Below are 24,858 nucleotides of genomic sequence, written 5' to 3' on the forward strand. Positions count from 1 at the left end.
TTTTTTTAATCTTTTTTTTTATCTAAATAGGATGAATTACCTGGGTGACTTCAGTTTGAAGAGCAGCCGGGTTGTCATAACAGAAGTAGCTTCCTGAAACAAACGCACAATATGAACAGACGACGTAAACAATGCTACTAGATTCATCCAACTTCACATGAGCCACTATGGCCAACGACACTAAAGGCTTTTCTTTAAACTGATATTTGAGCATAATCTAGTCACAAATCTGCACAATAACAATTCAGATCGGGGAAGTTGGGGGCTTTATTGCTGCTCACCGAATCCCAGGAAGCACATGAACATCAGGACGACCACTCGGTGCAGTAGGTGTCTGGGGTCGCAGATGGCCGGCATCGATCCTCCGGCTGCTCCGGCTGAGCCCTCGCCGTCATCTCCCAGCAGGCTCTGCCGCTCCTCATAGTCCGCCATGTTCGTCCACTTTGGGATCCGGCCGGGAGAAAAGTTGTTGTCGGCGGCAGTGTGCAGGAGGTAGACCGGTCACATGACCCGACTGGGGTGTCACGTGGCGTTAGCCGCGTAGCTTGTAGCGCTAAACGGGTCCGCTGGTTAGCTGGGCGCGTGACCGAACGTTCGGGAGCGCGCACAACGGAAGCACCCTCGCTTGAGATGACAGACGGTTAGTAGCGTCTCATGGCAGGCACATTAAAAGGGTTCAAGTGCATTTCATGCTTGAAATACCCAGGCACCTAACATTTACCAGGAAATACAGAGTTAAAAAAAAAGTATTTATCAATTACTCATAGATTAGACAATATCGTTTAATATGATGATAAACTACAAGGTAAAAGTACCTTTATCTCCTAATTCTGAGAAAAGTTTCTAAATAGAAAATGTTTATTTTTTTAGTTTTGTGTAATTGATACAAACTACACATTTCATTTGGGACAGAGAAAGGGGGATTAAGAATCGTGAAAAAGTTGGATAAAGCCATCAAGTGCTGTCCATAAATGAACGAACAATTCTTTTCTACTAATACATCACATTACATCACATTACATTACAGTCATTTAGCAGAGGCTTTTATCCAAAGCGACTTACAATAAGTGTATTCAACATAGGTATTCAAGAGAACTACTAGTCACCAGAAGTCATAAGTGCATCTCCTTTCTTAAACAAGCATCTAAGAGCATAAACCAGAGCAAAAGTACAGTGACAGAAACAAACTACTTATCGACTTCAGCCCTAAAAATAGCCATATGTTTTGATGCTAATCCACCAGTTATGAAAACGTTTGGCAAGAATCACAACCCACTGACCTTTCCAGGCCTTAACTAAACAAGGTCATAGCCTGATCTTTAACTATGTACTCTTTAACTTGCGATGTATCAAAATTGTGGTGTACAATCTAGATATGACTTCTTCTCACCCTCTCCAGCCTTCTCGGCTTTGCATTACAACCTTAAGCAGTGTTACAAACTGAATCAATAGCACACAGTTTCACAACGTTTAGCTTGCTTTAAGCAGGGCAGACACATCTTTTTTTTGAAGCCTATAAGCCATTTCTCTGGGGCTTTGAGACAAGAAACACTACAGTTTATAAACTTCTGCTGATTGACAGCCCCGGCATGTAGACATGGCAGGTTTCTCTGACATAAAAACTGTACCACCTTGTTTCATCAAGACTCATTAAACTGTCAGCCCCCACCCACCTGCCCCCTATTTGTCTAGCTCTTTTCTGTCCCCAACTTGTGTCTGTGCATACTGGGAGGCAACATTATCTGCAGGGTTTACCTAATTTCCATGAATGTCATTTAGAATTTCTCATAATTCACTGCTGCAGGGTCATCTGTCAGAGGATTTAATCTGAGGGTGACAAACGGTCCTTTCCCTGGCTGCAGTCGCCTGCTCTGAAGCTCATTAATTTCCTGGCCAAATATCAGCTTCTGTCGTAGCCGACAGAGGTTGGGATGGAAGAAGATCATATTTCATTATTACATTAATCAGACCCACATGCAGACACGATTGTAAATCAGGTGGGAGGTGACATTAATCCTGCAGAACCAGTTTGTGAATGTCCTGAAACCTGTCTTTTGGGTGTTGCAGTATTGGAAAAAAAGTCAATTTATTCCAGTTCTACATGTTCTTTTCTCCTCTTGTTCAGTTCAAAAATGAATGATGCAGTGATGCTACTGTAATAATGTGAACGATTATGCCCCACTTGCAAATGCTTGCGGCTTTGCTCGGCATTGTTAGACTTGGTTTTATCAACGCCACACCTGCAGCAGAGCGATGTGAGTCAGCATGCCGTTCCTGTTAGTCAGTAGCTAGATTATTATCAACAGTGCTTCAGATACTGATCAACACCAATGCACTCTCGTTTTGATTTCTTCTGCTAGTACATTCAACATTAGTTTGAGCATGTTATGGTCTACAGTATGATCCATGTCATCAACATCTGTGTTAGCACTACAAGGGAAGAACTGGGTTAAGGTGGGTTTATCCCAATTGGCTGCATTTGTTGACTTTGTCTTTGTCTTAAAATACATTTTGAACCTCATCCACATGTAAATAATTCAACCTCCAGCATGAAAATTGAACAACATGCAATTATAAAATAAACATTTTATTAATATTGTTATTTATATTGCTCATATTATCGCTGTCAGCATTGTCTATTGCAGGCCTCATTTTGTTATCATCTGGTCCCTGGTCACATTTTGCGTGCGCTGTAATCATTGCAGAACATGTGCTGTCAAAATGTTTACCCTTTTTGCCAAAGTTTTGTAAAGGGAAAGAGCAGTTTGAATGAGATTAGCGAAGAGAAGGAAGTAGAACATGACAGTAAGCACAATTATGGAAACATGTTGGATGACTTAGCAAACATGGGTCAGAAGTGCATGGTAAGTCAAAACCAGCAGTCATTGTTGGCATGAAACTTCATGACCTCCTCCAAACATGTTTGACTCTTTTCTGGCACATTGTCCATTCAAAAGATTTTGGACACCTTGCATTCATTTTAGAATTATTACAACCGCTGTCATCACGATAAATGGTATTTACAAGTAAAATAACCTTTCAGGCAGTGTCTCATCATGCCTTAACAGTTAACAGTTATTGATTTCCCTTTGTTCATTGTCCACTGTGTTACTGGGGCATCCCGTTTCTGTATATGACAGCCTGCTGCGTAAAGCAATCTGTGACATATCCAGTTGAGTTGATGTCGCTGTGGTGGAATCCATGGCACCTATGTGGAGATGCTTGCGACAGATTGCCGCTGTCAGTCTTTTCCTAAACACCTTACACAGGAACACGTAGATAAGCGGGTCCAGACACACATTGGTGGCCGACAGCCACAGGGTGGTTTCTTTCGCGATGTAGAGAGCGTTCTGTGCCCGGCAATGACCCACCATGCTGCCAATCTGGGTCAGAGTGTAGGGAACGCGGGCAAAGTGAAAGGGGGCAAAGCAGATGAAAAACACCCCCACTACCACGAAGACCTTCGCTTTGGTTCGGCGAGTGGCTGCATGGGATCTGCTCTTTGAGGCTTTGTATGACTCATAAACCTTCTTGCTGATGAACGTGTAGCAAACAACCATCAAAGCCAGCGTGCCCCAGAAAACCACCTGCAAGCACACATCAACAAAACGTCAGGCAAGACTCACAGCGTTTTCTCACAACTCAATTTTACCAGCTGTAGTTGAAGGTCAAATGTGGCGAGTATAGTGCAGTGTATTTAAATTTGCTGATATTTAAGTAATAGACAGTATGTGACACAATCTTTCTAATAAGCAGATTTCCATGAATGTCAAACAATTCCTTTCATTTAATAGCTACCTGACAGAAATAGTTGAAACCTTCATGCCAAAGCAAGCCGGCTTTGCTCTTCATGGAGGTGCACTTCAGTCTGCCTCCAGAGAAGCGTGGCGGCTGGTCACTTAGAATAACGTTCGGTAAAGCCAAAGATAACATGACGGCCCAGACAGTAGCACTCAGCACCTGACCAACACGAACCCGCTGCAGGACGCACTTGCCGAAGGGCCTGACTATCTTCAGGTAGCGGTCCAGGCTGATGAGACCCAGCAGGAGGATGCTGATGTACATGGTGATGTAGAATAAAACCGCAGAGTATTGGCAGTGGAAGGCGCGTAGTTTCCAGGAGACCACACCTGCATCACTTAAGACTTTCAGAGGGATGGTCAGGGTCATCAACAGGTCAGCCACCACCTGTTAACGAAGGAGTTTTTTTTTTGTTGTTGCTCTGAACTGACAAGTAAAAGTATAAAGCCCCCCCCGCCCGTGTCTTACCACATTTTTTAGAAAGACCACAAATGTTGAGGTGCTGGGGATGCTGAAGAAGATCCATGCAGCCAAGGAATTCAGTATTAGGGCGACTACAAAGAGGATGCTGTACAGACAGGGGAAAACCACAGCTGTCACACTGGTATCCCGAACACACTTGATAGAGGTGTTTGACAGGCTGTTGTTCATCTTCTGATCTTGGGTGGACCTTTGGAGAGTTGAGGAAGAGGAAGGATGATAACAGTAAGATTGATACAAAGGAAAATACACAGTGAAGTCATACATAGACATTAACGATTATGAAAAGTGGGAACAGTGTATTATGATGTTATTAGATGTTTATGCAATTTCCTTCTAGAAATTCCTCAAAAAGAACTGAAGCTGACTTACTGTGTATGCGTATGGGTTCACTTTTAAAGATTTCTTTCATAACTGGTTTTAGGACTATAAGTAAGACTATCTAAGTTTCTTTTTGCCTGAATTCAACAACTAAAGGCCACTTTCTGCCACTTTGAAAAGCATACAAATACTTATTTTTTTTTTACAAACGCTTAATACTTTCTAACTTCTACATTTTACCACAGTAAGAGAAGGGGTTAACCAGGAAAATTGACTGTAATAATGGTATGACTAAGTTAATATACAGTGACGAAGGCGTCAACTAACTCTGTCAACTAACTCTTGCATTTGTTCATCATGAATTCTCCTCCTGTCTCTCAATATATCTGTCTAATCTGCTCTCTTTACATTGAAAACTTCAACGGCTTAAAATAACACTGAGGCCAGGAGCAGGTGCCACGGCAACTGAGATATACCATACCTATCAAACTTTTGTCTGTTTTAATGCGCAGGCTAATGTTAATTAGGTCTGCCACAGCAAATGTTATGTTTGTGGCCAGCTTAGAGTGGTAATCTATGTAGAAGATGTACTGGTAAATTCAATTATTGAGTCTTACCTCCTTATTGTGTCCTTATCGTCCTCTGGCTGTCGGTCATGTGAAGAAAAATGAATTAAGCAAAGAAAAACTTCAATAAATATAAAAGGGAGAAGTGAAATATTCTCCTTTCCTCTTCTTATCCACATGAAGGAAATGTTCCCACAAAAAAAAAACCCCACTATTGCAAATCTCTTACTGTTACTCTTACTGTTACTGACTCAAAGCTGTCCATCCGCCCCTCTGACTTTCTTTCTCTGTATTTCTCCCTCCCTGTCTTTAAGTGTGTGTGTGTGTGTGTGTGTGATGCTCTTACAACGGGTGGTCTCTGGAGCTACTGTGTGGCTGTCTTGTCACAATCCCAATGAGTTTGCCAGTCTTCCTTCCTTTCTGAAAGACCCTTTCCTTCCTTGCTTCCTGTTTCAATTGTCTGCTGAGAGGCTTGTTCTGCTCCGTGCCAGTCCTCCTGCCTCCGCTAGCTTGCGTCAGTCTCAGTAGCAGTTGACAGGCGAACACCAAAGCCATGCACTTATTTTTCAACGTCCTGCAACTCACCGCTCCTCCCTCCATCCTGCAGCTTACTTGCCCCACTTCTATTCGTCTGTCTTTTCTCATCATGAGACTCAGTTTTAGCAGCACTTACCACGGACACCGCAGAAAACAAACAGATGTATACGTTGTGTTTCTTCTCATGAAATGTGTACCCCTGGTTCCCTTAAACTCCTTTACCATAAATGCAAGCTATGCCATGACAGAAGAGGCGAGTTAATAACAAAGTAGTTGTGAGATATTTTATTTTGTAAGGTTTTTTATTTGCTAATAGCACATATTGTCTGTAACAATGCAAAACACACTACATGTACATAACAAGTGATTGGACATTCCATTCCACTAAAGTTTGATAAAGTTTAGCTTTCTTTATTTCCCTTTTGTGCTGTTTTGATAAAAATAGTGCATTCTGAGAACTACACACCATGATTTCCTGTGAGATTTTGCTTGGATCTGTGCCAGGAATTATATCGGATGGGAAAAATTAGCTGAAAATTGACATGCATGTGTTTACTGCAGGTCCCCAAGTGAGCTATCCGCTTATTTGACATCACTGTTGCTGCTTAATCAGAATGAAACGGAAACCTGTGGTTTCTAGACCCACAGAAACTGTAAACGCAACTGTTAGCTCAAAAGTTTGCTCAGCTGGCTTATACAAGAAGTGACGGTCAAACAGAAAATGTGTTGATCCTAAAATGAGTGTTGCAACCCTGAGCAGATAATATCTCTGTTATGTGTTTATTTATATTTTGATTATAACAATTCTATAGACTTAGAGCAAACTTTACTTGTTTTATTATATATATATATTAATAACAGATTTACAAGTAACCTTCCATGTTAGGCACTGATTAGCATGCTGCAAATGGAAGGCTGACCCATAGACATATAATATATTAGCAGAATATTATTAGAACATGACCCATTTTTACTATCACAACAAACGTTATATGACTTCACTGTGAGATAAAAATGTTATCTAACTTAACTTTACTGGCTCTGCATGGTAGCCTCATTTATAGTCTCCCTCCTAGAACTCTATTGATTGTGAATTTGCAGAGCTACTATAAAACTGTGTTTTGTTGACAAAAAACCACAGCATAATAACAACTCCCTCTTGTCTTATGTTGTTTATCTCACCCATCCTTATTGTATTTCCTGTTTATGGTTTTCAAGCTATTTAGAGCAACACTTTGAAAAGATACGAAACAGCACATCACAACTTCCTGTTAATATAAACATTATGAAAGAACAAAAAACACAATATAACATTAATCTGACTTTAAGTCAGCAAAATATTCACTAACATCTGAGCTCAGTCCATGACATGGCATCTTCATGACCTCCGTCAGCGTCGGATCTGCGGCAAGGTGCCTTCTGCTTTGTCTGCTGAGGCTACTCGGAACAAGACAGACACGTTTTTCATCATAGACATCAGTTTCTCCTTGAACTCCCGACACAGAAAGACATAGAGAAGTGGGTCCATGCAGATGTTTGTGCAGGAAAGCAAGTGGCTGAGGTCCTTGGCCAACCTTTTGCTTAAAAAAGAGCCAGTATAGGAAGAAGACTTGACTCGTTGAAACGCGTATGGGATCTGAATAATGTGGTACGGTCCGAATGACCCAAAAAACACAATGATAACTAGAAAAACACGTAGCCTGATCTTCTGCTTTCCCTGGGTGTTGCTGCTGCCGGACTTTCGAAAAGACTGGATAACCTTTTTTCCAATGCAAATGTAGCAAACCGAAATGACCACACTTATCAGCCAGAAGAAAATATTTTGGCAAATCACTATTCTCTCATGGACCATAAGTCCAGCCGGTCCTTTCAGCTCCATACAAGTGCTGATCTCTGTTATATTGGCCACTGATTTGTTATTTAAAATCATATTTGGTAAAGTTGAGCCTCCAAGTATTAGCCAGACTGAGCCTGACATCAGTTTGCTAAAGGTCAGATTCTGACCAAACAACTTGCTGCGGGGCATCATGATCTTGAAGAAACGGTCCAGACTGATAACGCCCAGCAGAGCAATACATATGTACTGTGTACCGTAGAAAATGGAACTGAGAAAACATGAGAGAATGTATATTGTGTTTGACACACCTGGAAAGTCTCTTGCAACGTTAATTGGGATGAGCAAGGTCAGAATAATGTCAGCAGCTACTAGATTTTTCAGGTACACCACAAAGGTGGAGGTGGCCTTGATGTGTAGAGAAACCCAGGCGGCAACACCGTTCAGCAACAAAGCAATGGGGAACATTGAAAGGTAGAGAGCCGGGACAATATTGGGATTGTAAATCCAGCTGTCAAATTCGGAGTCATTGTGAGATGTTTGATTCATTGGCGTTGCTGCAGCTGAAGAGAATGAAAAGTTAATCTTGTTAAGAAACATCATCTTCATTATGCTTTTATATTTTATTATAATGCTCTTTAAACAAACTGTCCCGCTGAATATGTGCAATATCCTTTCACAGTTGAGGATAGATAGAAATAATTCAACACCAAATCATTGTGGTCAATTTGGTGTTTGTTTTCACTTTCTCCACTCACTTGTTGAGTCACTGTCAAAAAGAGGAACCATACAGTCATCCATTATCTGTTGCTCTTTCAGGTCAAGGCTGCAGGCTAAGCAAAGCAAAGGAAGGAGCTTGTTGTTACTGTACATAGAAGGATGAATAAATACGTTTTAGGCATAATTTTATATAAAATGTCCATTATACATGTATACATACATCTGTTTCCCTAATTGTCAAACCCAAAAAATTAAGTAACTGGATTAGTGTGAATACACATGAATACAAATTCTGAATTTAATAAGGAGGGCTTATAAGTTTAATTGTCCTGGCAGGACTGCTCTTGTTTGTTTTTTTAAGTAAATAATTCAACTAATGGAACAATATTTTTGACACTATGTAAACATGCTATGCTTGTCTTGTATCATGATACATTGTATTAGGTGTTTTTCTTTCAGAAAGAAAATGATTATCTCAGTGGTTATCTTTGTCATCACAGATTAATCTATCATTGATAAATACCACATTATTCACTAACTATGTAAATAAGATACATTTCGATGATAACTTACAGTTGATGACTTGACTCTTCTCAAACGCACAGCTGCAACATGGACCTGCGTGACAATATACTGACTGACACAGTATGTGTCTAAGAAACACTGTGGAATTTTCCTAGCAAACAAATCAGTGTTTCAGCTGTGAAAGAACCGCCAATTAATCAGGACGTATGCAAAAATAGGAAAACCCACTGGTCTTCAGACAAAGGCAAAGCAGACGTCATACAACACTCCTGCAGTGTAAACACCACTTGGAGGACATTGGATGGGGTGAAGGTTCGGATTCAGGGGGCCGCATGCTTCCTTTGGCCCACACATAAACCTCAGACACACATCAACATCTCTGTCTCACCTTTAAGATGGAGCTGCAAGCATTTATGTTTTATTTATTCAAAATTTTTACACAATCTTTGAGCCAAACTCTTAAATGTTTATCGCTAGTCACCATCTTCTGACTCATTAGCACAGGAAATGTCCGTGGTATTGATATGCCCTTGACTCTGAGCATCGTTTGGAAGGCTAAATACACATCATTTGTTTTCCCACTCACCATCCTTGTGTTGTTTATTGCTGGCAGAGGGAAATACATTTTTATAATAAATATGAGGGCAGGTGATGATTCTTTGATTAAAAAAGGCTAAACGGAGAGGTTATTTTCTCACTTTTTCTGCTCTTTATTTGTTGATGTTTTTTTTTTGTTACTTGGGTAATTTAGTTTTTTGATTTTCTGGTTGGCTGGTTGGATTGCACACCTTTCTGCAAGAATTATAGAGCTGATTCTGTAAAGAGAGGCGCAGTGGCATCATCTGACCAAAGGGTTGCCTCCGCTGTTGAAGCCAACAAAAAAGAACCACAGGCCACACTGGAGCTTTTTCTCCACTTGAACAAAGGGAGTGTAATAGCTGCCAAGAAGATTTATTGTATAGGGGGTGTGTTTCAATTCCTTTTCAGTCAAATTAATTGAAAGTCTTTGTTCTATGGTAATAGTGACCTAAATTATTCTTAGTCTAGAATATTGTGGTGACTAACAAAGTGAGTGGTGCAATGTAATATTTCATTTCACTTCTTATCACTTGATAATTACAATACAGCAATAAACATGTACAATATTTTATTATTTCAATGTAATGACATCATTTATTGGGACAGAGAAAAAGCAGAATACAAGAAATGTATTCAAATTAAATCACTTCTGGCAAATGAGCAAAGCTCTTTTGTAGGGAAGCTATTACATTTGGATTTACAAGAATCATAGAGAAAAAGATTTATGTGACCATTTATTTCAGCCCGTGAAATGATAGGCAACAACTTTGTAGGATGCAGTTATTGTTGTTTTGTGCAGCAGAAAAATAAACTTGGAGATTTGTCCCCATTTCCATTCAATAATATTGTTTACGGTCACTAAAAGCATAAATTATGATGGGGATGGTCTACAATTTTTTTTAATCTTTCGTCCTATACTATTTTATCATTTAAATTCCCCCTTAGAAACCCATAGGATAGAAACAGTTGGCTAAGGCTACGTTTACGTTGACCCCTCACAGAAAAAATAACAAAGGACATCTTGAATTTACAACAATAACACCTCAATTTATAAGTAAATCATAGTGCTGCACTGCGTAAACTTGAAAGAAAGTATGTACTTAAATAGATATCTATGTGTATACATCCCACTGTATTTGCATAAAATACACACAGATTTAACAGAACATTTGTGTGTTCAAATGGTTAAACCCTTTTATAGAATAATACATTCACCTAATGTTTCTTTGTATATCATAAATTATTCTACCTTGTTTTATAGATGCTATTCATAATTAGGCCACTAAAGGGCAGTACAACACAACATTTAAAGATAACAAGTTTCTGTTGGGCTGCTAAGGTTCTCTTGCTGTTATAATATAAAGCAACAGCCTGATTTGTCCCTAAGGACATCTTATCTATCTCTAAATCCTTAAAGGTACTTATTTTGATGACTAACAATTCTTCTATCTACTGTGAAACATCCTCATTTTCATGGGAATATAACCCAACACAGACTCCTCTAGCTTTCATCATATCAACCAGTTTGTCTTTGTACTCCCTGCACAGGTAGATGTACAGAAGAGGGTCCAGGCAGGTATTAGTGGTAGAGACCCATAGCACTGATTTATGGAGCACCGTGACCCACATTTGATCGCAGAAATCGATGTCAAATATTTCAAATAGTGTGAATGGAACGCGCATCATGTGGAGCGGCACAAAACACACAAAAAACACAAGAAGGATCAGGAAGACTCGCAGCTTGGTCTTCTTCTGTCCGTCACTGTTGTTGCTCCCAGAGTTTCTGAAGGACTGCAGGACTTTCATGGTGATGCAGATGTAGCAAAACACAATGACTATGCTTACAAGCCAGAAAAGAGTCTCCATAGATAGCACCACAAACTTGTGAAGAGTCACACCAGCTGGACTTTTCAGGGACATACAGAAATCTCCTGTTACATTTACAGGATCCTGGTCTGTTAGAATGAAAGTTGGGATGACTGTACCGCCAATTAACAGCACCCAAACCGAGGAGGACATGACGAGACTGAAGACCACGTTTTGTCCCAACACCATTCCGCATGGTCTAACAATTTTGAAGAAGCGGTCAAGGCTGATAAGAGCCATTAAAGCAATACTTGTGTACATACAGCAGTAGAAAAGAGCAGTGGAGTAACGGCAAGCGAAAGCCCTTAGCTCAAGTGTGGCTCCAGGTAGCATGCTAGCCGCCATCGGCAGGATTGTCAGCGTCATGAGCAGGTCAGTTGCCACTAGGTTTTTGAGGTACACTATGAAGGTAGAGGTGGACTTGAGGTGAAAAGACACCCATGCGGCTACCCCATTTAGCAGTAAGGCAATGGGGAACAAGAAGAAGTACAGGCACGAGATAACCACATCTACTGTCGTCTGGCTGGAAGAAGCACAATCAGAGGAGGAGGGTTCTGTGTTGTTGGAAACCATCATGCAATCTGAAAAAAAGAAAAAAAAATGATACACAAAGAGAAACTCAACATGTTTTGTCTTTTGAATCCTGAACTGGTTTGCACCTGTGAAGCCCTGTACGCCTTGTATACCAAACCCACATCAAGATCTTTTGACTTTTGATTCCTTATTCTTAACTATGTTTCAGCAAGTTTGAAAGTTAAACGTGCAGATTTTATCAAGAGAGCATTGGCATGAATTTAGTGATGCAAGAAGTAAATTAGACGATGATTTAGAGTAAATGACGATGATGATGTAAGGATCAGAGGCCTGAGTTTTACTGGAATTAGCCCCTGCCTACGACTGGTTTGAGACTACTACTGCTCTAAAGGCTTCCTTCTTGCCCAGTTGGACCTGATTTGCATTAGTCATAATAGTGTAAAAGACAATTTGTTACTATGATTTGGTTTTGAATGCTCAACCTGAGCATTTGAATGCATTTGGGATGCAAAACCAGAAACTTCCTCTTTTGACACTGACGGATGGAAGTTATACAATTGTAGGACTTGTTTTCACCATGACAAGAGAAAAAAAATGATTTTCTTTTGTAATTGGTTCCGATTTAATAATTGTAATCTTCCCCTCATCAGTGTATTTAGTGTTCACATGTTGTAAATTGACAGCTGGGATCGGCTCCAGCACCCCCGCGACCCTTAACTGGATAAGCGGTTACGGAAGATGGATGGATGGATGGATGTTGTAAATTCTTTGTTAAACTTTGATATTAAGAGTGGATATTATCTAAAGAGAAGGGGCTATGACAAAAACTACCTGGTATAACAGTGGCAAGTACTTTTGTGATTTTAATGTATCTGAGAAAGAAAGATGAATTAAAGCTTTTGAGCAATATTACAAAATACTACAAAACTGCTTAATTTTAAGATTTTTCACCCCCTCCCGATTTGAGAAAGTTAACAGACCGGTTTGTCAGAGAAGATACATTTACATAAATCATATTAAAAGTGATCACACAGAATATACTTAAGAAAGCTTGATTTTATTCAACCACCTCTCTATTTAATCTGAAAAACAAAAAAAAAGTTCCGAAACAAAACATAATATCAATTTACTCACCAGCAATGTTTATGTCCGTCACCCCACACTGTGAAGCCTGGGAGATTACCACCTTCACAGATATTTCAACCAAGGTTTGTCAGTCTCTTCAACCAGAAAGATGCAAATCCATGAACAATGAGCTGCTGTGGTGGGACAGAGGATTCAAATATCATAGATTGTGGTAGGCCATGTGTTATCAGGCCAGACTGAATTATTTTCTGTCTTTAAACGTCTAATCATGGTTGCTTTATTTCTACTGGGATCAACATTGAAAGATGTGAAGTCCCCATTTACTTTTTAACAGGGAAATGGTACAACAGTGATCATTTTGTAGCGATATAGTTTGTTTTTCTTATCTTCTTTTACCTCATTCATGCCCATGGTGGATCGATACATTTGACAATAGCAAGCTCAAATATTTATGTAACTTTGCATTTTTCCTCAACGTACATTCCCCGCAAGAAGTAGATACTGTAAGTGAATTGAATCATATATTGCTGAGTTAGCCGTATGGGGTTTGATATTTGGCTATGTGAAAAGTACCAACCTCATAATATGACACAAATCACATGCACAACAAATAATAAAAGTATAATTTTATCTTTATTTCTGTGATTGTTTGTTCCTCTTGTATTTCTGTAAAACGGGTAGTTCCCAGTCTTTTAGCTGTGTGGTTGTACTAGAAGGCACACAACCCAGTCATTTGGAAAGCCCCCTTTATTCCTTAGAAATACCTATTTACTTAAATAGACGGAGATCATTGTAAGCAGCAAAACTAGAATGTATCACAAATGTCTGCAGACGTAACAATTTGACACATTTGCCTGCTATATGATTATCCTGAAGAACCAATGCTAACCAAGCGTTTACATGCAACAATAAGACCTTCACTAGATATTATTTGTCAGACTTGTTATACAGGTTGATTGTTTTAGAGGAATCCTGTGGCTAAAGATTTATGAATTAATGCATCACATTTCTTCTTTACAAGATGTTGAAAGAGGATCTTCATGTTGTTATTAAGTAGAACAGAGAAATTAAAGAAAATCCATGACAACATGCCAGTGTCGGTTCATTGGATAATACCCAGTTAAACCAACAGCCACACATTGTTTTGTCTTTGTGGTAATAATGTTGTCATCATTACAAAATGCGTACATTCAGATAACTCTTCATCATGTCCAGTGGTTTTATGCACTGGCAGAGGAGTCTCTCGGAGCGGTGCTGGCTGTATCTGTGTCTGACCCTCTCCCTGTCAGCCTGCTACAGGAACCAGGAGGCAGCTGCAGGGTCTTGAACAGGGTGGTCCTGAAGGACTTGCAGAGGAAGAAGTAGATTAGAGGGTCCAGAAGAGAGTTTAAGGATGAGAGGAACAGCGTACTTTCCTTCAGCTGAAAAAAGAAGAGTTTGAGTTTACAGTCGAAGAGAACCCCTCGGGTCTGGCTCAAGGTGTATGGCACACGGGCAAAGTGGAACGGCACAAAGCACACAAAGAAAACAACCAGAACCAGGAACACGTTTGCATTCATTTTTCTTTTGGACTGGTTGGGTTTCCGAGTTGATGCCCCACATGGCGCTTGACATACAGTCCCTCCACTGCTGTGGGCCTTAGTGCGGGAGTAGGATCTGTACAGCTCATTGGTGATTAGAAAATAGCATACTATCACAGTCACCAGGTTGGCCCAGAAAATAACTTGACAGATATGATTTACCACCTCATGCCAGTTCAGCCCAGCCGCTGTCTTCAGGTCACTGCACTTGAAATATTGAGACGTTGGGGTCTTGCGTGTCAGGATCACATTGGGCAGACAGAGAGCCAGCAGAAAGGTCCAGATGGCTCCTGAAAGGAGTTTGCGACGGGTCAAGCGGGCCGCATTAGTCCCCCTGAAGGGCGTGAGGGTCTTTCTGCAGCGATCTATGCTGATGAGGCCGAAGAAGAGGATGCTGATATACATGGTGAGGTAGAAGAGCACCGAGGAGACCCGACACACGAACACATGCAGCCCAGTGGAAGTCACGTTGGAGTCTGATAACACCTGACGAAACACAACAGTGTAAAAGACTAAACACTCAGCGATATAAATTCAAGCCAATTTTATTCACAAATTCCAGTTCCAGTTCATAAAATCTTTGTAACGAATGACTTTTTTGGGGTTATTAATCTGAAAATGCTATCATATATCATATAACTTTATATAATTATCATATAACTTCAAAATGTATTTTTAATACACATTATTAATGAGTTGTTAACATTCTTAACTACAGACGTGATGCCTTATGATAAATTAGGTATAAAAAACAGACTTCACAACATAGCAACCAAAATGATGCTTTTATGAATGAACTATTACTAATCTATTAGAAATTGTTTAATAACCATTATTAAAGCCATTAGTTACAACTTAGTTACAATTTAAAGTTAAAATGTACTTCATAAGTTAATGGTACCATTTTAACCACACCTTGAAAGGGAAAGTGAAGGTCATGATGACATCTGCAACCACAATATTCTTCAGGTATATAATGAAATGGGACTTGGAGGGGATGCGAAAAAACACCCACACGGCCACGGTGTTGAGTAAAAGCCCCACCAGGAAGAGACAGGAGTAGAGAACAGGGAAAACCACCGTCTTCAAAACGTTGTCACGGGAACAAGTGCTGTTGGCATGGCTGTGATTGCCAGGGAACAGGGGATATGTTGTATTTCCCTCCATATTGTCTAAAAAATACAAGAGAAAGTTCTTCTTAAATTCTCAGAATTTTTAAAAACAAAACAGAAAAAAAGCCACTTGAGCTTTGAAGTTACATCTGGTACACTCATGAAAAAGTAAGCCCTACTAACAGTTATGTTCATGTTTATGTTGAGATGTGTCATAATATAAAAACTCTAAGCAATATAACATTATAAAGCATTATTTATTCAAATATATCTTGTTTCATGTCTTTATGTAAACAGTACTGATCAACATTTTAACAATACATAATTTATCTGACACAAACATCCACATGAACCTTTACTGACCTGTTAATTCACTGAAGTCCCTTCAAAATCTCAGCGCAGTTCTTTGGTCCGTCTCTCTTTTGTATGTGATACTGTGACACTGACCATCTGTCTTGTCCGGACAGTTTCAATGTTTTGTGTGGTGTGTGTGTGTGTGTGTGTCTGTGTTTGTGTGTGTAGGTTAGCGATACCCACATGAAGACTTTCTCTTTTCCTTCTCCTTTCTTTGTCCTGTCACGAGAAAAGGCTGAAGACGGCTTTTCTAGATCTATTTTAACAGGCATGAAGCAATTAATATGTAGCAGATAAACACAACGTTAAAAAAAACTCTTTATCTTCTGGGCTATTGTTGCATACATGCTTTTATGTCTTTTTGAAATAAATCATTAAAATATTTGCCCTACCATTGTTCTTTCAAAATATTCAAGCCGATATGTTTCCTCTTATTCACTTCTTCTATTTTGTTACCATTAACTTGTACTTCTGCATTGCTTTATATGGTGTCTGAATACACTTTTATATGTTTATTTTTTGTGTTCTCAGGATATATATTACACTCAAAGGCATATTTAAAGACATGTACAACCAGAGTAAAATCATTTGGTACACTAATTTGGATAATTTTGTCATTTGGTTGGTCAAACGTGCTGCATTGTAATGTGATGTGCTGTGTGTAAAAGGAACTACCACAAGTTCAGAGTTATGCAAAAAATAGTTTGTCACATGGTGAGTTATCGAAAGAAATACTCTCTTTAAATCTCTTTACAGCAAGCAAACACTCTGAACAGTTTCAAGTGACCAACGCCGGTAACGCATGAGACTTTTGATACACTACAATACAGCTTGGAAACATATGGCAGTAAAATGTTCTATTCCAAGGTGGAAAAAATATGAAACGGATTTTGGCAAACGCTGCACTGATATAAAACGTTCCCCTTGCTCCCATTAGCATTCAGATTTTGAACTTCTTGCCTTCCCAGGTCGAGCTTGTTGTAACGTTTTCTATCAAGGGGTCTCTAAAACATGGTCCACATTGTGAAACAGATTTTTTGTTCCAATTTAAAGTGGTTTCACACGCCGACCATTCTCTCTTGGAGACAGAGCTGAAGTGAAGACAAAAGCAACCTTGTGAATGATCTTGTAAAGACACACAGTGTACGTCACGTCAACTTTGAGTCATCACTGTAAGTGTAATATTACTGCTGAAATCTGCAGGGAAGTTCAAGTGATGTGTTGCCTCAGTACACCCTATCAAGTATTTCATGTTTTGAAATGTTGGGAGTTGCGGGGTACACTGCCATCAAGAAGAAAGCAATGTTTGCTTAATTATTCTCCCAAAATATTAGAGCAAGCGGCAACATAAAGATGAACAATTTTGAAATCCAGAAGGCGTTTTACTTTACTTTTGACTGTTATTACTATGTTGATGCTATGTGTGTATCATTTTAAAGAAAATATTACCAACCTGTAGGCATATTACATCATAACAGTATCAGAAATAATAGATGACCTGGAGCCAATACAAGTATTTTAATTGATATGCAAAATAAATATTATCACAGGTCTCATAATGAAGGATTCATCACATTGGGATAATATTGTACGAGTAGGGGATGCGTCACAGTAATAATCTTACAATTTTCATTGCACTGCGACAGAAGACAAATGAACTGTAAGAAAGAATACAATATTTTTTACTTCATTTAAAACAATGATAACTTTGAGTAACTCACAAGAACATTTGAATGCATTATAACATGATAATAATGCATAATAAAAAGATTAGAATGTATTACAATTATGAAGTATCATAATTCTTTCCCTAAGGCATTATAAAATGCGTTGTAGTGTGTTATCATTGTTTTAAAACATTATGAATATGTATGTGTGCCTATAACTTTAATGCCATAATGCTATGAGCAGATTATAAGTGTTATTATGAGTATTATTATAATGCATCATAGACATTGATGTCATAGATAATGTTGTGGTTCTATAACTTTTAACCACACTGTTAAACACTATTGTATTGTGTTTTTTTCATAAATGTATGACCCCCAGATCCTCTGTTTCATTGTTATTATTTTAAGAATCGAGGACCTATTTCTGCTGCTGTTGCTATCTACTTCTCTGCTCATCACATGACCCTGATGGCCTTCTGCCCTTCATTCTATTTGTTAACATGGCAATGCTGCAACTTCCTGTGTCTGGAGCAAGATTGGCAAAGTCAGCAGTATTCACTTCCTAAAGAAATGCTTACCTACATGATTAGTCTGTACCTTTGCATGCTCTTGTGGTTGTTGTCACTTGTATAGCTCAACCTATGCACTGTACGTGAGGTCGTTTTCCGATTCCTCCATATTTATATGCAGTCATGTTTCCCGCAGCTGTGATTGGCACATCTGGGTCTGATCAGAGTTGCGTCAAGCATGCACTCTCCTGGAGAGATCTTGACAGCTACACTTGCTGCTTTTTAAGTTTAGTCTATCTACGTGTTTTTCTGGTCACCTTTCTGTTTTTATACTTTACTCCCTTTCTTTTGCCTCTACGCCTAGTTGAATGTCTGGGGTTTCGGCCCAGGTCTGAGTTGAGTTGATTAGTTTTGACTGTTCCTACGTGTACCATCCGGTCCATTCTCTTGAACAAGATATCTCGGGATACTTGTAGGGAATTGTTTCAAATTTGGCACAACTGTCCATCTGGTCTCAAAGCTGAACTGGTGAGATTGCTGTGGTTAAAGGTCAAGATCATGGTGACCTCATGTACATCCCATTCTTGTGATATCTTGGGAATATTTTAAGCCAATTTTTTCCAACGCTGCACAAACATCCAAATAGAATCAAGAATGAAGCGATCAGACTTTTGATGGCCGGCGGTCAAAGGTCAAGGTCACTGTGTTCTCATGTACGGCCAAATCTCAAGAAAGCGAATTCCCAGAAATGCCTGGAGGAAATTTCTTCAACTTATGGCACATATGTCTACCTAGACTAGGTGAACTGATTGGAATTTGGTATTCAAAGGTCACTGCGACCCCACAGAACACGTAAATTACGATAAATTACCACAAATGTCTTAAAGGATAACATTATGAATTGATGACATTTTGGACAGACATGGATACAAACCGTAACTTGACTAGTTGGGGCATTCAACCGCTTGTTGGTAATCTTAGAGTTTTTATTTTAATGAATGATTTACACAAATGCATAATCAAATAGTGTGTGAATGCACAGTTGCAGACATAGGGAAAGCAGCACTATATTCACACACACAGTTATCCTCGTCAGCTCCCTCTCGGACTGACAGGAAGAAGGGAATGAGGGGAGGAAACAAAAAGCACGTAACACAAGACTTGACTGAGTTTCCATTTAAACCCCTCTAAGCCTCCCCAACACCCCCTCCTATGCTTTTCCTTCTCTGTAGATGCACTACTTTCCTCCCCTCCCAGGTCATCCCTTGACCTTTAAGTCATCAATCTTACTTTCTACCAATCCCAGAACACAAGGCTGCTTTAAGACGGCTACCAACGTTTTCTCATCCTGTGGTGATGATGAAGTTGAAAAGTGAAGGGGGAAAACTTAATGTCCTCTCTGCACGTGAGGTATTGCTTTTAGTAGCCCTGCTTTGAGCAAAGAAAGCCTGCCTTTAAGTGGCCTTTGGAGGGTCTGTTATCACAGCAGTAAGTATAAGGTTAGAGGAAATGTATCAGAAATAACCCTTGCTGTTTGAGGCCAAACATCAAGCTAATAACAGACACAGAGCCGTAACAGCTGTAGTCTGAAAAGCCTGGTTGATGCGGCTGAGCTTTGACACCTGACCTTCACAAACAATGGTCAATGGTTGATCATGTTGTCATTCTGACAGGAAGGAAGACGTAAGACAGGAAGTTCTTACCACATAGAGAGAGAGAGATAGAAAAAAAACATATCCAGGGTGGTCCTTGCTTGTGGTTTGTTTGTGACTGTCTATGTAGGAATGTTTACATGTATACATTTCCATTGGCAGGCTTTTAAATTAGCTTCTACTTGCATATTTGAAATATGTGGGCCACACTTTGTTTTGACAGTGTAGGGTTTCTTTGGCTACTGCTACTGGTGTGCTGTTCAGTCTAGATTCCAGCAGGTCTGCCTCCCATATGGTTACCCACACCGACAAATCTAAAGCAGCTCATATGGAGCTGAGGAGAGAGGTGGCTTTAACTTAAGAATAGTGAGAGCTACAGTATTTCTAGCTTTTATTGAGGATGAAACCACATTTGCTGTCATGCACCATTAGGGTATAAAGCATCATTCGACGCTGATGATAAAAATGTATTGAAATGGTCCATTTGTCCTACTGTAGCTGTTAGTTTTATTTATTTTGGAGATTTGTGAGGGCTCTACAGTGGTAGCTGCTGACAAAAGTACATTCCTTTATTTCTCATGAGCCCCATGTGTCCAGTATGGGTGTGTTGATAGTCCGCATCAAAACTGCACACACACACACACACACACACACACACACACACACACACACACACACACACACACACACACACACACACACACACACACACACACACACACACACACACACACACACGCACAAAAACATCATTGGGTCCAGTTGGCTCCTGGGCTTTAGTTTCTACCAGTGAATCATGTCCTTGATTCCATCCTGAGCTCCAGCTTGTTGCTCACATAGATGTTTTCCTAGCAACTGCTTTAGTTTAAGTATTCCTACAAATCATTGCTCATCTCTTGGGTCTAGCGTATGCATCAGTGAATGACGTACCAAACAATACCTGGCTTACACAAGTTTTAATTGTTATTATGTTTACTTAATATAAAATGTGTAATTTTGAAAAGACATTTAAGTTGCACTCATCAGTATCCAATAATCGTTATATGCAATAAAAACGTCACACATTGTGACAAAACCACAATTATCAACAATTTTAAAATTCTTCTCAGGAGTGTTTCAGTGTCTTTCAGCTTATTGTTTTGCTTTTACAACCTGGATCTTTACTATTTTGGTCTGCTCTCATCTGTGGAGTTTTTGGCTGCAGAAGGCAGCTCTGTTCACCCCAAAAAATTAGGATAAACCGACTGCACGCTACCTGCCCAGTTCCAAATGTCAGACAGACAAAGTTAGCAATTCGCTGGAGAACATAGTAGAGCATTTAGCAGCTAAAGAGCCAGATATTTCCCTCAGGAATTGGTGGAGACCAAAACAGAGCATTGGACAAACATTGGACTTACATTTGTGAGATGGATAAAAACACAATTTCAAATGAATGCTAATGTTGATATGTGTCTTTTGGATGTGTAACTAGGCAACTGTTTCAGAACAAATTCACCGTATCAAACTTAATAACATGAGCATATTTGTGTAGGCAGCTTTTTATGCTATAGGTGGCAAAATAATCTGTTAACGCAGGTAAATAAATCTGTAACAGTGTGACAATCATCATAGTAATTTGTGTGCATACTCACAAAAATTTCCCCTCACCTCATAGCTACTCTACACAGTTGTGAAGCAGTGAGATATCAGCTTGGTAATAAGGAAAAACTCTGCATCTGCACCTGCCTGTAAAACCAAAGTGGGATCTCTGGCACCTGTCAGCATTCCTCTTTTAAATTCTCATCCAGGGTGTTGATATTTGTCTGATACTTCCTCGCCCTGCTGCACGAGAAAGCAGGATGCAGAGCTGTGGCATGCGAATTAGAAAAAAAGGGGGACAACAGATACCTTTGAGAGGATGGCCAGTCTGGGATACCACACATATTTGACAGGGTGTCTCTGTGTGCTCTGCACAGACCTGTGTGCACATAGAGGGCAGTATATAGGCCAAGGGACAGGGCAGAAAGTGTCCGCTTCTGTGGTTGACCACAATGGTGGGGTATACATTTGTAAAAAGGTCAATGTCATGTACAAACTAGAAAAAAGGCAATAATGTTGATGCAAATTTCCTAAACATAAAACCTCCTTGCTTAATGGGCAACTAAGGCCCATGCCCTGCTACCTGAATTCTAAAGAGCCCTAACACATTTCTGACATGCTGGGATGTGTGTCGTCTGAAACAAAAATATCCTAAACTTTCTCTGGACGCAAAATGTCAGAATACGTAGAATGAAAACTGCTCAAGGGAATAGCTAGAGGAGCTTTTATGAGCCAAGTAGCAAACATGACTTTAGTAGCAACCAGTGAACCCAAAGCAATGATGATGGTCTGTTTTTCCTATGATGTTATCGTTGTATTGGACGTTGCTAGGTGCCATGAAGACATTTATGTAGTGCAGACAAGCTGCAGGTGGTCTAAATGATAATAATTTATTGTAATTTAAAGCACAATAAATACTTAGGTTACATATTCTTAACAATAATGGAAATACATTTCTATAAGAATGTCTCTCTAGAGAGCAAGCATATAGGATGAGAAGGCTTTTTCTATTGAGAGGTGTCAGTCTCCTAAACAGGTGTTTAGTGTCTTCAGACGTGTTGCACCTCCTCCTCATTGCATCTAAATTACACATTGGCTTTACTTCAGAGAAGGAAATTCATTTTCCAGAAGCACAGTAGAAGTGCTGACAGATAAAGTGTCAGAGTAAAGGAATGCTATTCGTGAACTCTTCACTTGGTCTTCTTGCACTGGAAACAATGAGATTTAAAAAGAAAATATTGGAAACTAGTCAAACAGGAGAAAAACAGACAACCTCATTCCCACAACCAGGGGCACAGGGAGGAATATGAAATCCTCGTCACAATAAAGATGTGGACCTCACTGAAAGCTAATGTGGTGATGTTAAAGCTAAATGACATTAATGTAAAATTACCCAGTGATGTTCTGCCCCTAGACGTTTCTTTACCCTTAAGGGCCTTCTGACTTTTGTCATTGGCACTTGTTATGTGACATACATCCTTATTAATTCATCACTGAACTTGAAAAGTTTCCTGGAAAAGCTAAACCTGTCAGACCGGAACATCAACCTCTGCTGTAAAGTAGCAGTGCCACATTGTTGTTGCAGCCTAATTGGGTGAGCTGGCTTGTTTAAAAGCTTTTCTGCCCTTTGGGACTCAATAATTTAGAAGTGCTTTGATGTTTTTAGTTTGGTGTTTGTGTAACTGAAGTGAGGAAAGTTAGGTATACGGCAGTGGGCTCCACCAGTCCACCTAGTTATTCTCCAGGGACCAAAGAACCTCATCTGCACTTTATCAAATCGAAGAACCCCCGCTGACATACTTCCACTGCCCTGAGGACAGAGACTGAGGTTATATGGTCTCATCAAGAAGTGTACCCAAAGCCTTGAAAAATACATGTGTGCCCTGTTGTATAATTGTTCTTATTATATTTATAAGAACCCTCTTACATTTGGGTTGCAGTATCAACTTATAAAAAAGCTTTGGGCAATTTATGGATAAAGTCAGTTGATTTATGAGTGCACCTTTGCCCCTTTACTTGGCTCTTATACCTGGCTTATAGTGCTTAAAGGCTCACTTTTAACACTTCCAGGCCATATCTGAGGAAAAGGAAAGGCCCTGAGAGCTTTCATATACAGAGTCCCGCTGTAAATCTACTATTGCTTTAAATGCAATCGCAGGAGAAAGACGACAACCTGCTACTTTCCTTTCCCCTACTAATGGCCAACTTATCGGCTCCCGCAAGCAGTCCTTTCCTGAGAAGCACTGGTCCGAGAAAACTAGACCCACTATCACAGGATGACAGATCCTACCGAGAGAGAAGTGCAAATATGAATCTGTCTTACTTGTGGCTACAAGGTGGATGTGTGGATTCTGCAATGCTGGTGTGAAATTCCAGCGTGCCACGGGTACTAAGAGAGAGGGCGATCTACTGTATGTACAAGCGTGTGTTTGCATCCACACGGCCGTGTGTAATGGAAAGAGACCCTTTGGTTGTTTGAAAAGACTTTCCCACCTTTAGGTTTGGATAACAGCAAAAATGAAGCAAGTGCTCGACTTCATTCTCCTGAGGACTTTACTTGTTGGCAAGTTTGCAGCATCAAAGAAATAAGACAGACTCTCTGAACTAACAGAGAAGTACTGTCTCAGACTGCTGTTGGTAGGCTTCCAGCAGTCCTCTCTTGAGATCTCAGTTTCCATGTTCAGGCTGCTAGCATTCTAGTTTAAGTATGGAATTCATACCACAGACCAAAATATGTCTCACCCTTCCCTGGTTTCCCTCGTCTACCGACTCTGTGGCCTTCCTTTACAATTTTTTTGTCACTCAGCTCTAAGTTTTCTCTTTTTTTCAACTGTCTGTCATTGCTCATATGACAACACACATTGCACATCTAGCTTCATAAGTAGGTAAGGATTCTTTAATAAGTGAGACAATATATAATAATATGCAAGTTACCTTTGATGACAAAAAAAAAGATATATGTACCCAGCAATTTCTTCTTAAAATGTGCAATGTTTTTATGTTATGTCAGTGTTGGGGAAACACTGACATCATTTTACCTTTTAATATTGATATGGCGAACGTAATAGCATTCATTTGGAGACATGTTTCTAGCCACCTGGCAAAGTTATGTCCATACTCACTATCTTTTCACATCTATTTTTGTCCTGGTAGTTTTTCAGCCAATATTAGCTTACAATTGATACATCAGTATGTTTTAATATGTGTGTATATTAAACAAAATAACTATTTCCTGATGTATTGTATAGGAACTCCGAAACATTATCAGTTTTGACCTGAATAATCCAGTATCACATTGAGAACTCATACTCACTGAAATATAAAGGGCTTTGCTGTATAAAGTGCATATCTGAGATAAAACCCCTGGAACACTTAACACATTAAATGCTAGACAGGGAAATAGTCATGAGACTTCTCTTACAGCAGATAAAAAAGCCAGTAGAAATACTGACATATTGAGTTACTAAACAGATCTGGTCTCCCATTGGTCCCTTGAGTGCAGATGGACATCCTTGATGCTGGATGGAAACATGGGGAATACTAAAGTCAGAATA

General features: G+C 39.6%; 5 protein-coding genes across 7 annotated transcripts in view; all 5 read right to left on the reverse strand.

Annotated features, from left to right (window-relative positions):
• mfsd1 (major facilitator superfamily domain containing 1) overlaps nucleotides 1–649 on the reverse strand; it is an 11,675-nt gene extending 11,026 nt beyond the window's left edge. Inside the window, exons 1-2 of one of the 2 annotated variants that reach the window (XM_054622493.1) lie at nucleotides 282–649; nucleotides 41–93 (exon numbers count right to left, since the gene is read on the reverse strand). In XM_054622493.1, the coding sequence (XP_054478468.1) occupies nucleotides 41–93; nucleotides 282–432 (204 nt within the window). In that variant the 5' untranslated portion in view covers nucleotides 433–649. The remainder of the gene's footprint in view (nucleotides 1–40; nucleotides 94–281) is intronic. The other variant, XM_054622533.1, reaches the window with a different exon arrangement.
• Nucleotides 650–810: 161 nt separating this feature from the next.
• Nucleotides 811–5,693, reverse strand: LOC129089925 (P2Y purinoceptor 13-like). 2 transcript variants are annotated; one of them, XM_054597358.1, is made up of 5 exons: nucleotides 5,515–5,693; nucleotides 5,220–5,248; nucleotides 4,270–4,471; nucleotides 3,799–4,188; nucleotides 811–3,587 (listed from the first exon to the last, which is right to left on the reverse strand). In XM_054597358.1, exons 3-5 carry the CDS (start codon nucleotides 4,450–4,452, stop codon nucleotides 3,069–3,071), a joined length of 1,092 nt encoding a protein of 363 aa, XP_054453333.1. In that variant the 5' UTR covers nucleotides 4,453–4,471; nucleotides 5,220–5,248; nucleotides 5,515–5,693; the 3' UTR covers nucleotides 811–3,068. The 2 variants fall into 2 exon arrangements, with proteins under 2 accessions (XP_054453333.1, XP_054453325.1); XM_054597350.1 differs by lacking the exon at nucleotides 5,515–5,693 and having other exon boundaries at nucleotides 5,220–5,431.
• Nucleotides 5,694–7,095: 1,402 nt separating this feature from the next.
• On the reverse strand, nucleotides 7,096–8,088 carry LOC129096991 (P2Y purinoceptor 13-like). The gene has a single exon (XM_054605665.1). The coding sequence runs from the start codon at nucleotides 8,086–8,088 to the stop codon at nucleotides 7,096–7,098; it is 993 nt and encodes a 330-aa protein (XP_054461640.1).
• Nucleotides 8,089–10,812: 2,724 nt separating this feature from the next.
• On the reverse strand, nucleotides 10,813–11,802 carry LOC129097002 (P2Y purinoceptor 13-like). Its single transcript, XM_054605676.1, has one exon. It carries the CDS (start codon nucleotides 11,800–11,802, stop codon nucleotides 10,813–10,815), a length of 990 nt encoding a protein of 329 aa, XP_054461651.1.
• A 1,149-nt stretch (nucleotides 11,803–12,951) lies between these two features.
• On the reverse strand, nucleotides 12,952–15,980 carry LOC129093484 (P2Y purinoceptor 12-like). Its single transcript, XM_054601522.1, has 3 exons — nucleotides 15,905–15,980; nucleotides 15,345–15,601; nucleotides 12,952–14,915 (listed from the first exon to the last, which is right to left on the reverse strand). Exons 2-3 carry the CDS (start codon nucleotides 15,594–15,596, stop codon nucleotides 14,070–14,072), a joined length of 1,098 nt encoding a protein of 365 aa, XP_054457497.1. The 5' UTR covers nucleotides 15,597–15,601; nucleotides 15,905–15,980; the 3' UTR covers nucleotides 12,952–14,069.
• Nucleotides 15,981–24,858: the final 8,878 nt, after the last annotated feature.

Source organism: Anoplopoma fimbria, chromosome 1, assembly GCF_027596085.1.
Source record: "Anoplopoma fimbria isolate UVic2021 breed Golden Eagle Sablefish chromosome 1, Afim_UVic_2022, whole genome shotgun sequence".
In the NCBI taxonomy this organism is placed as follows: Eukaryota; Metazoa; Chordata; class Actinopteri; order Perciformes; family Anoplopomatidae; genus Anoplopoma; species Anoplopoma fimbria.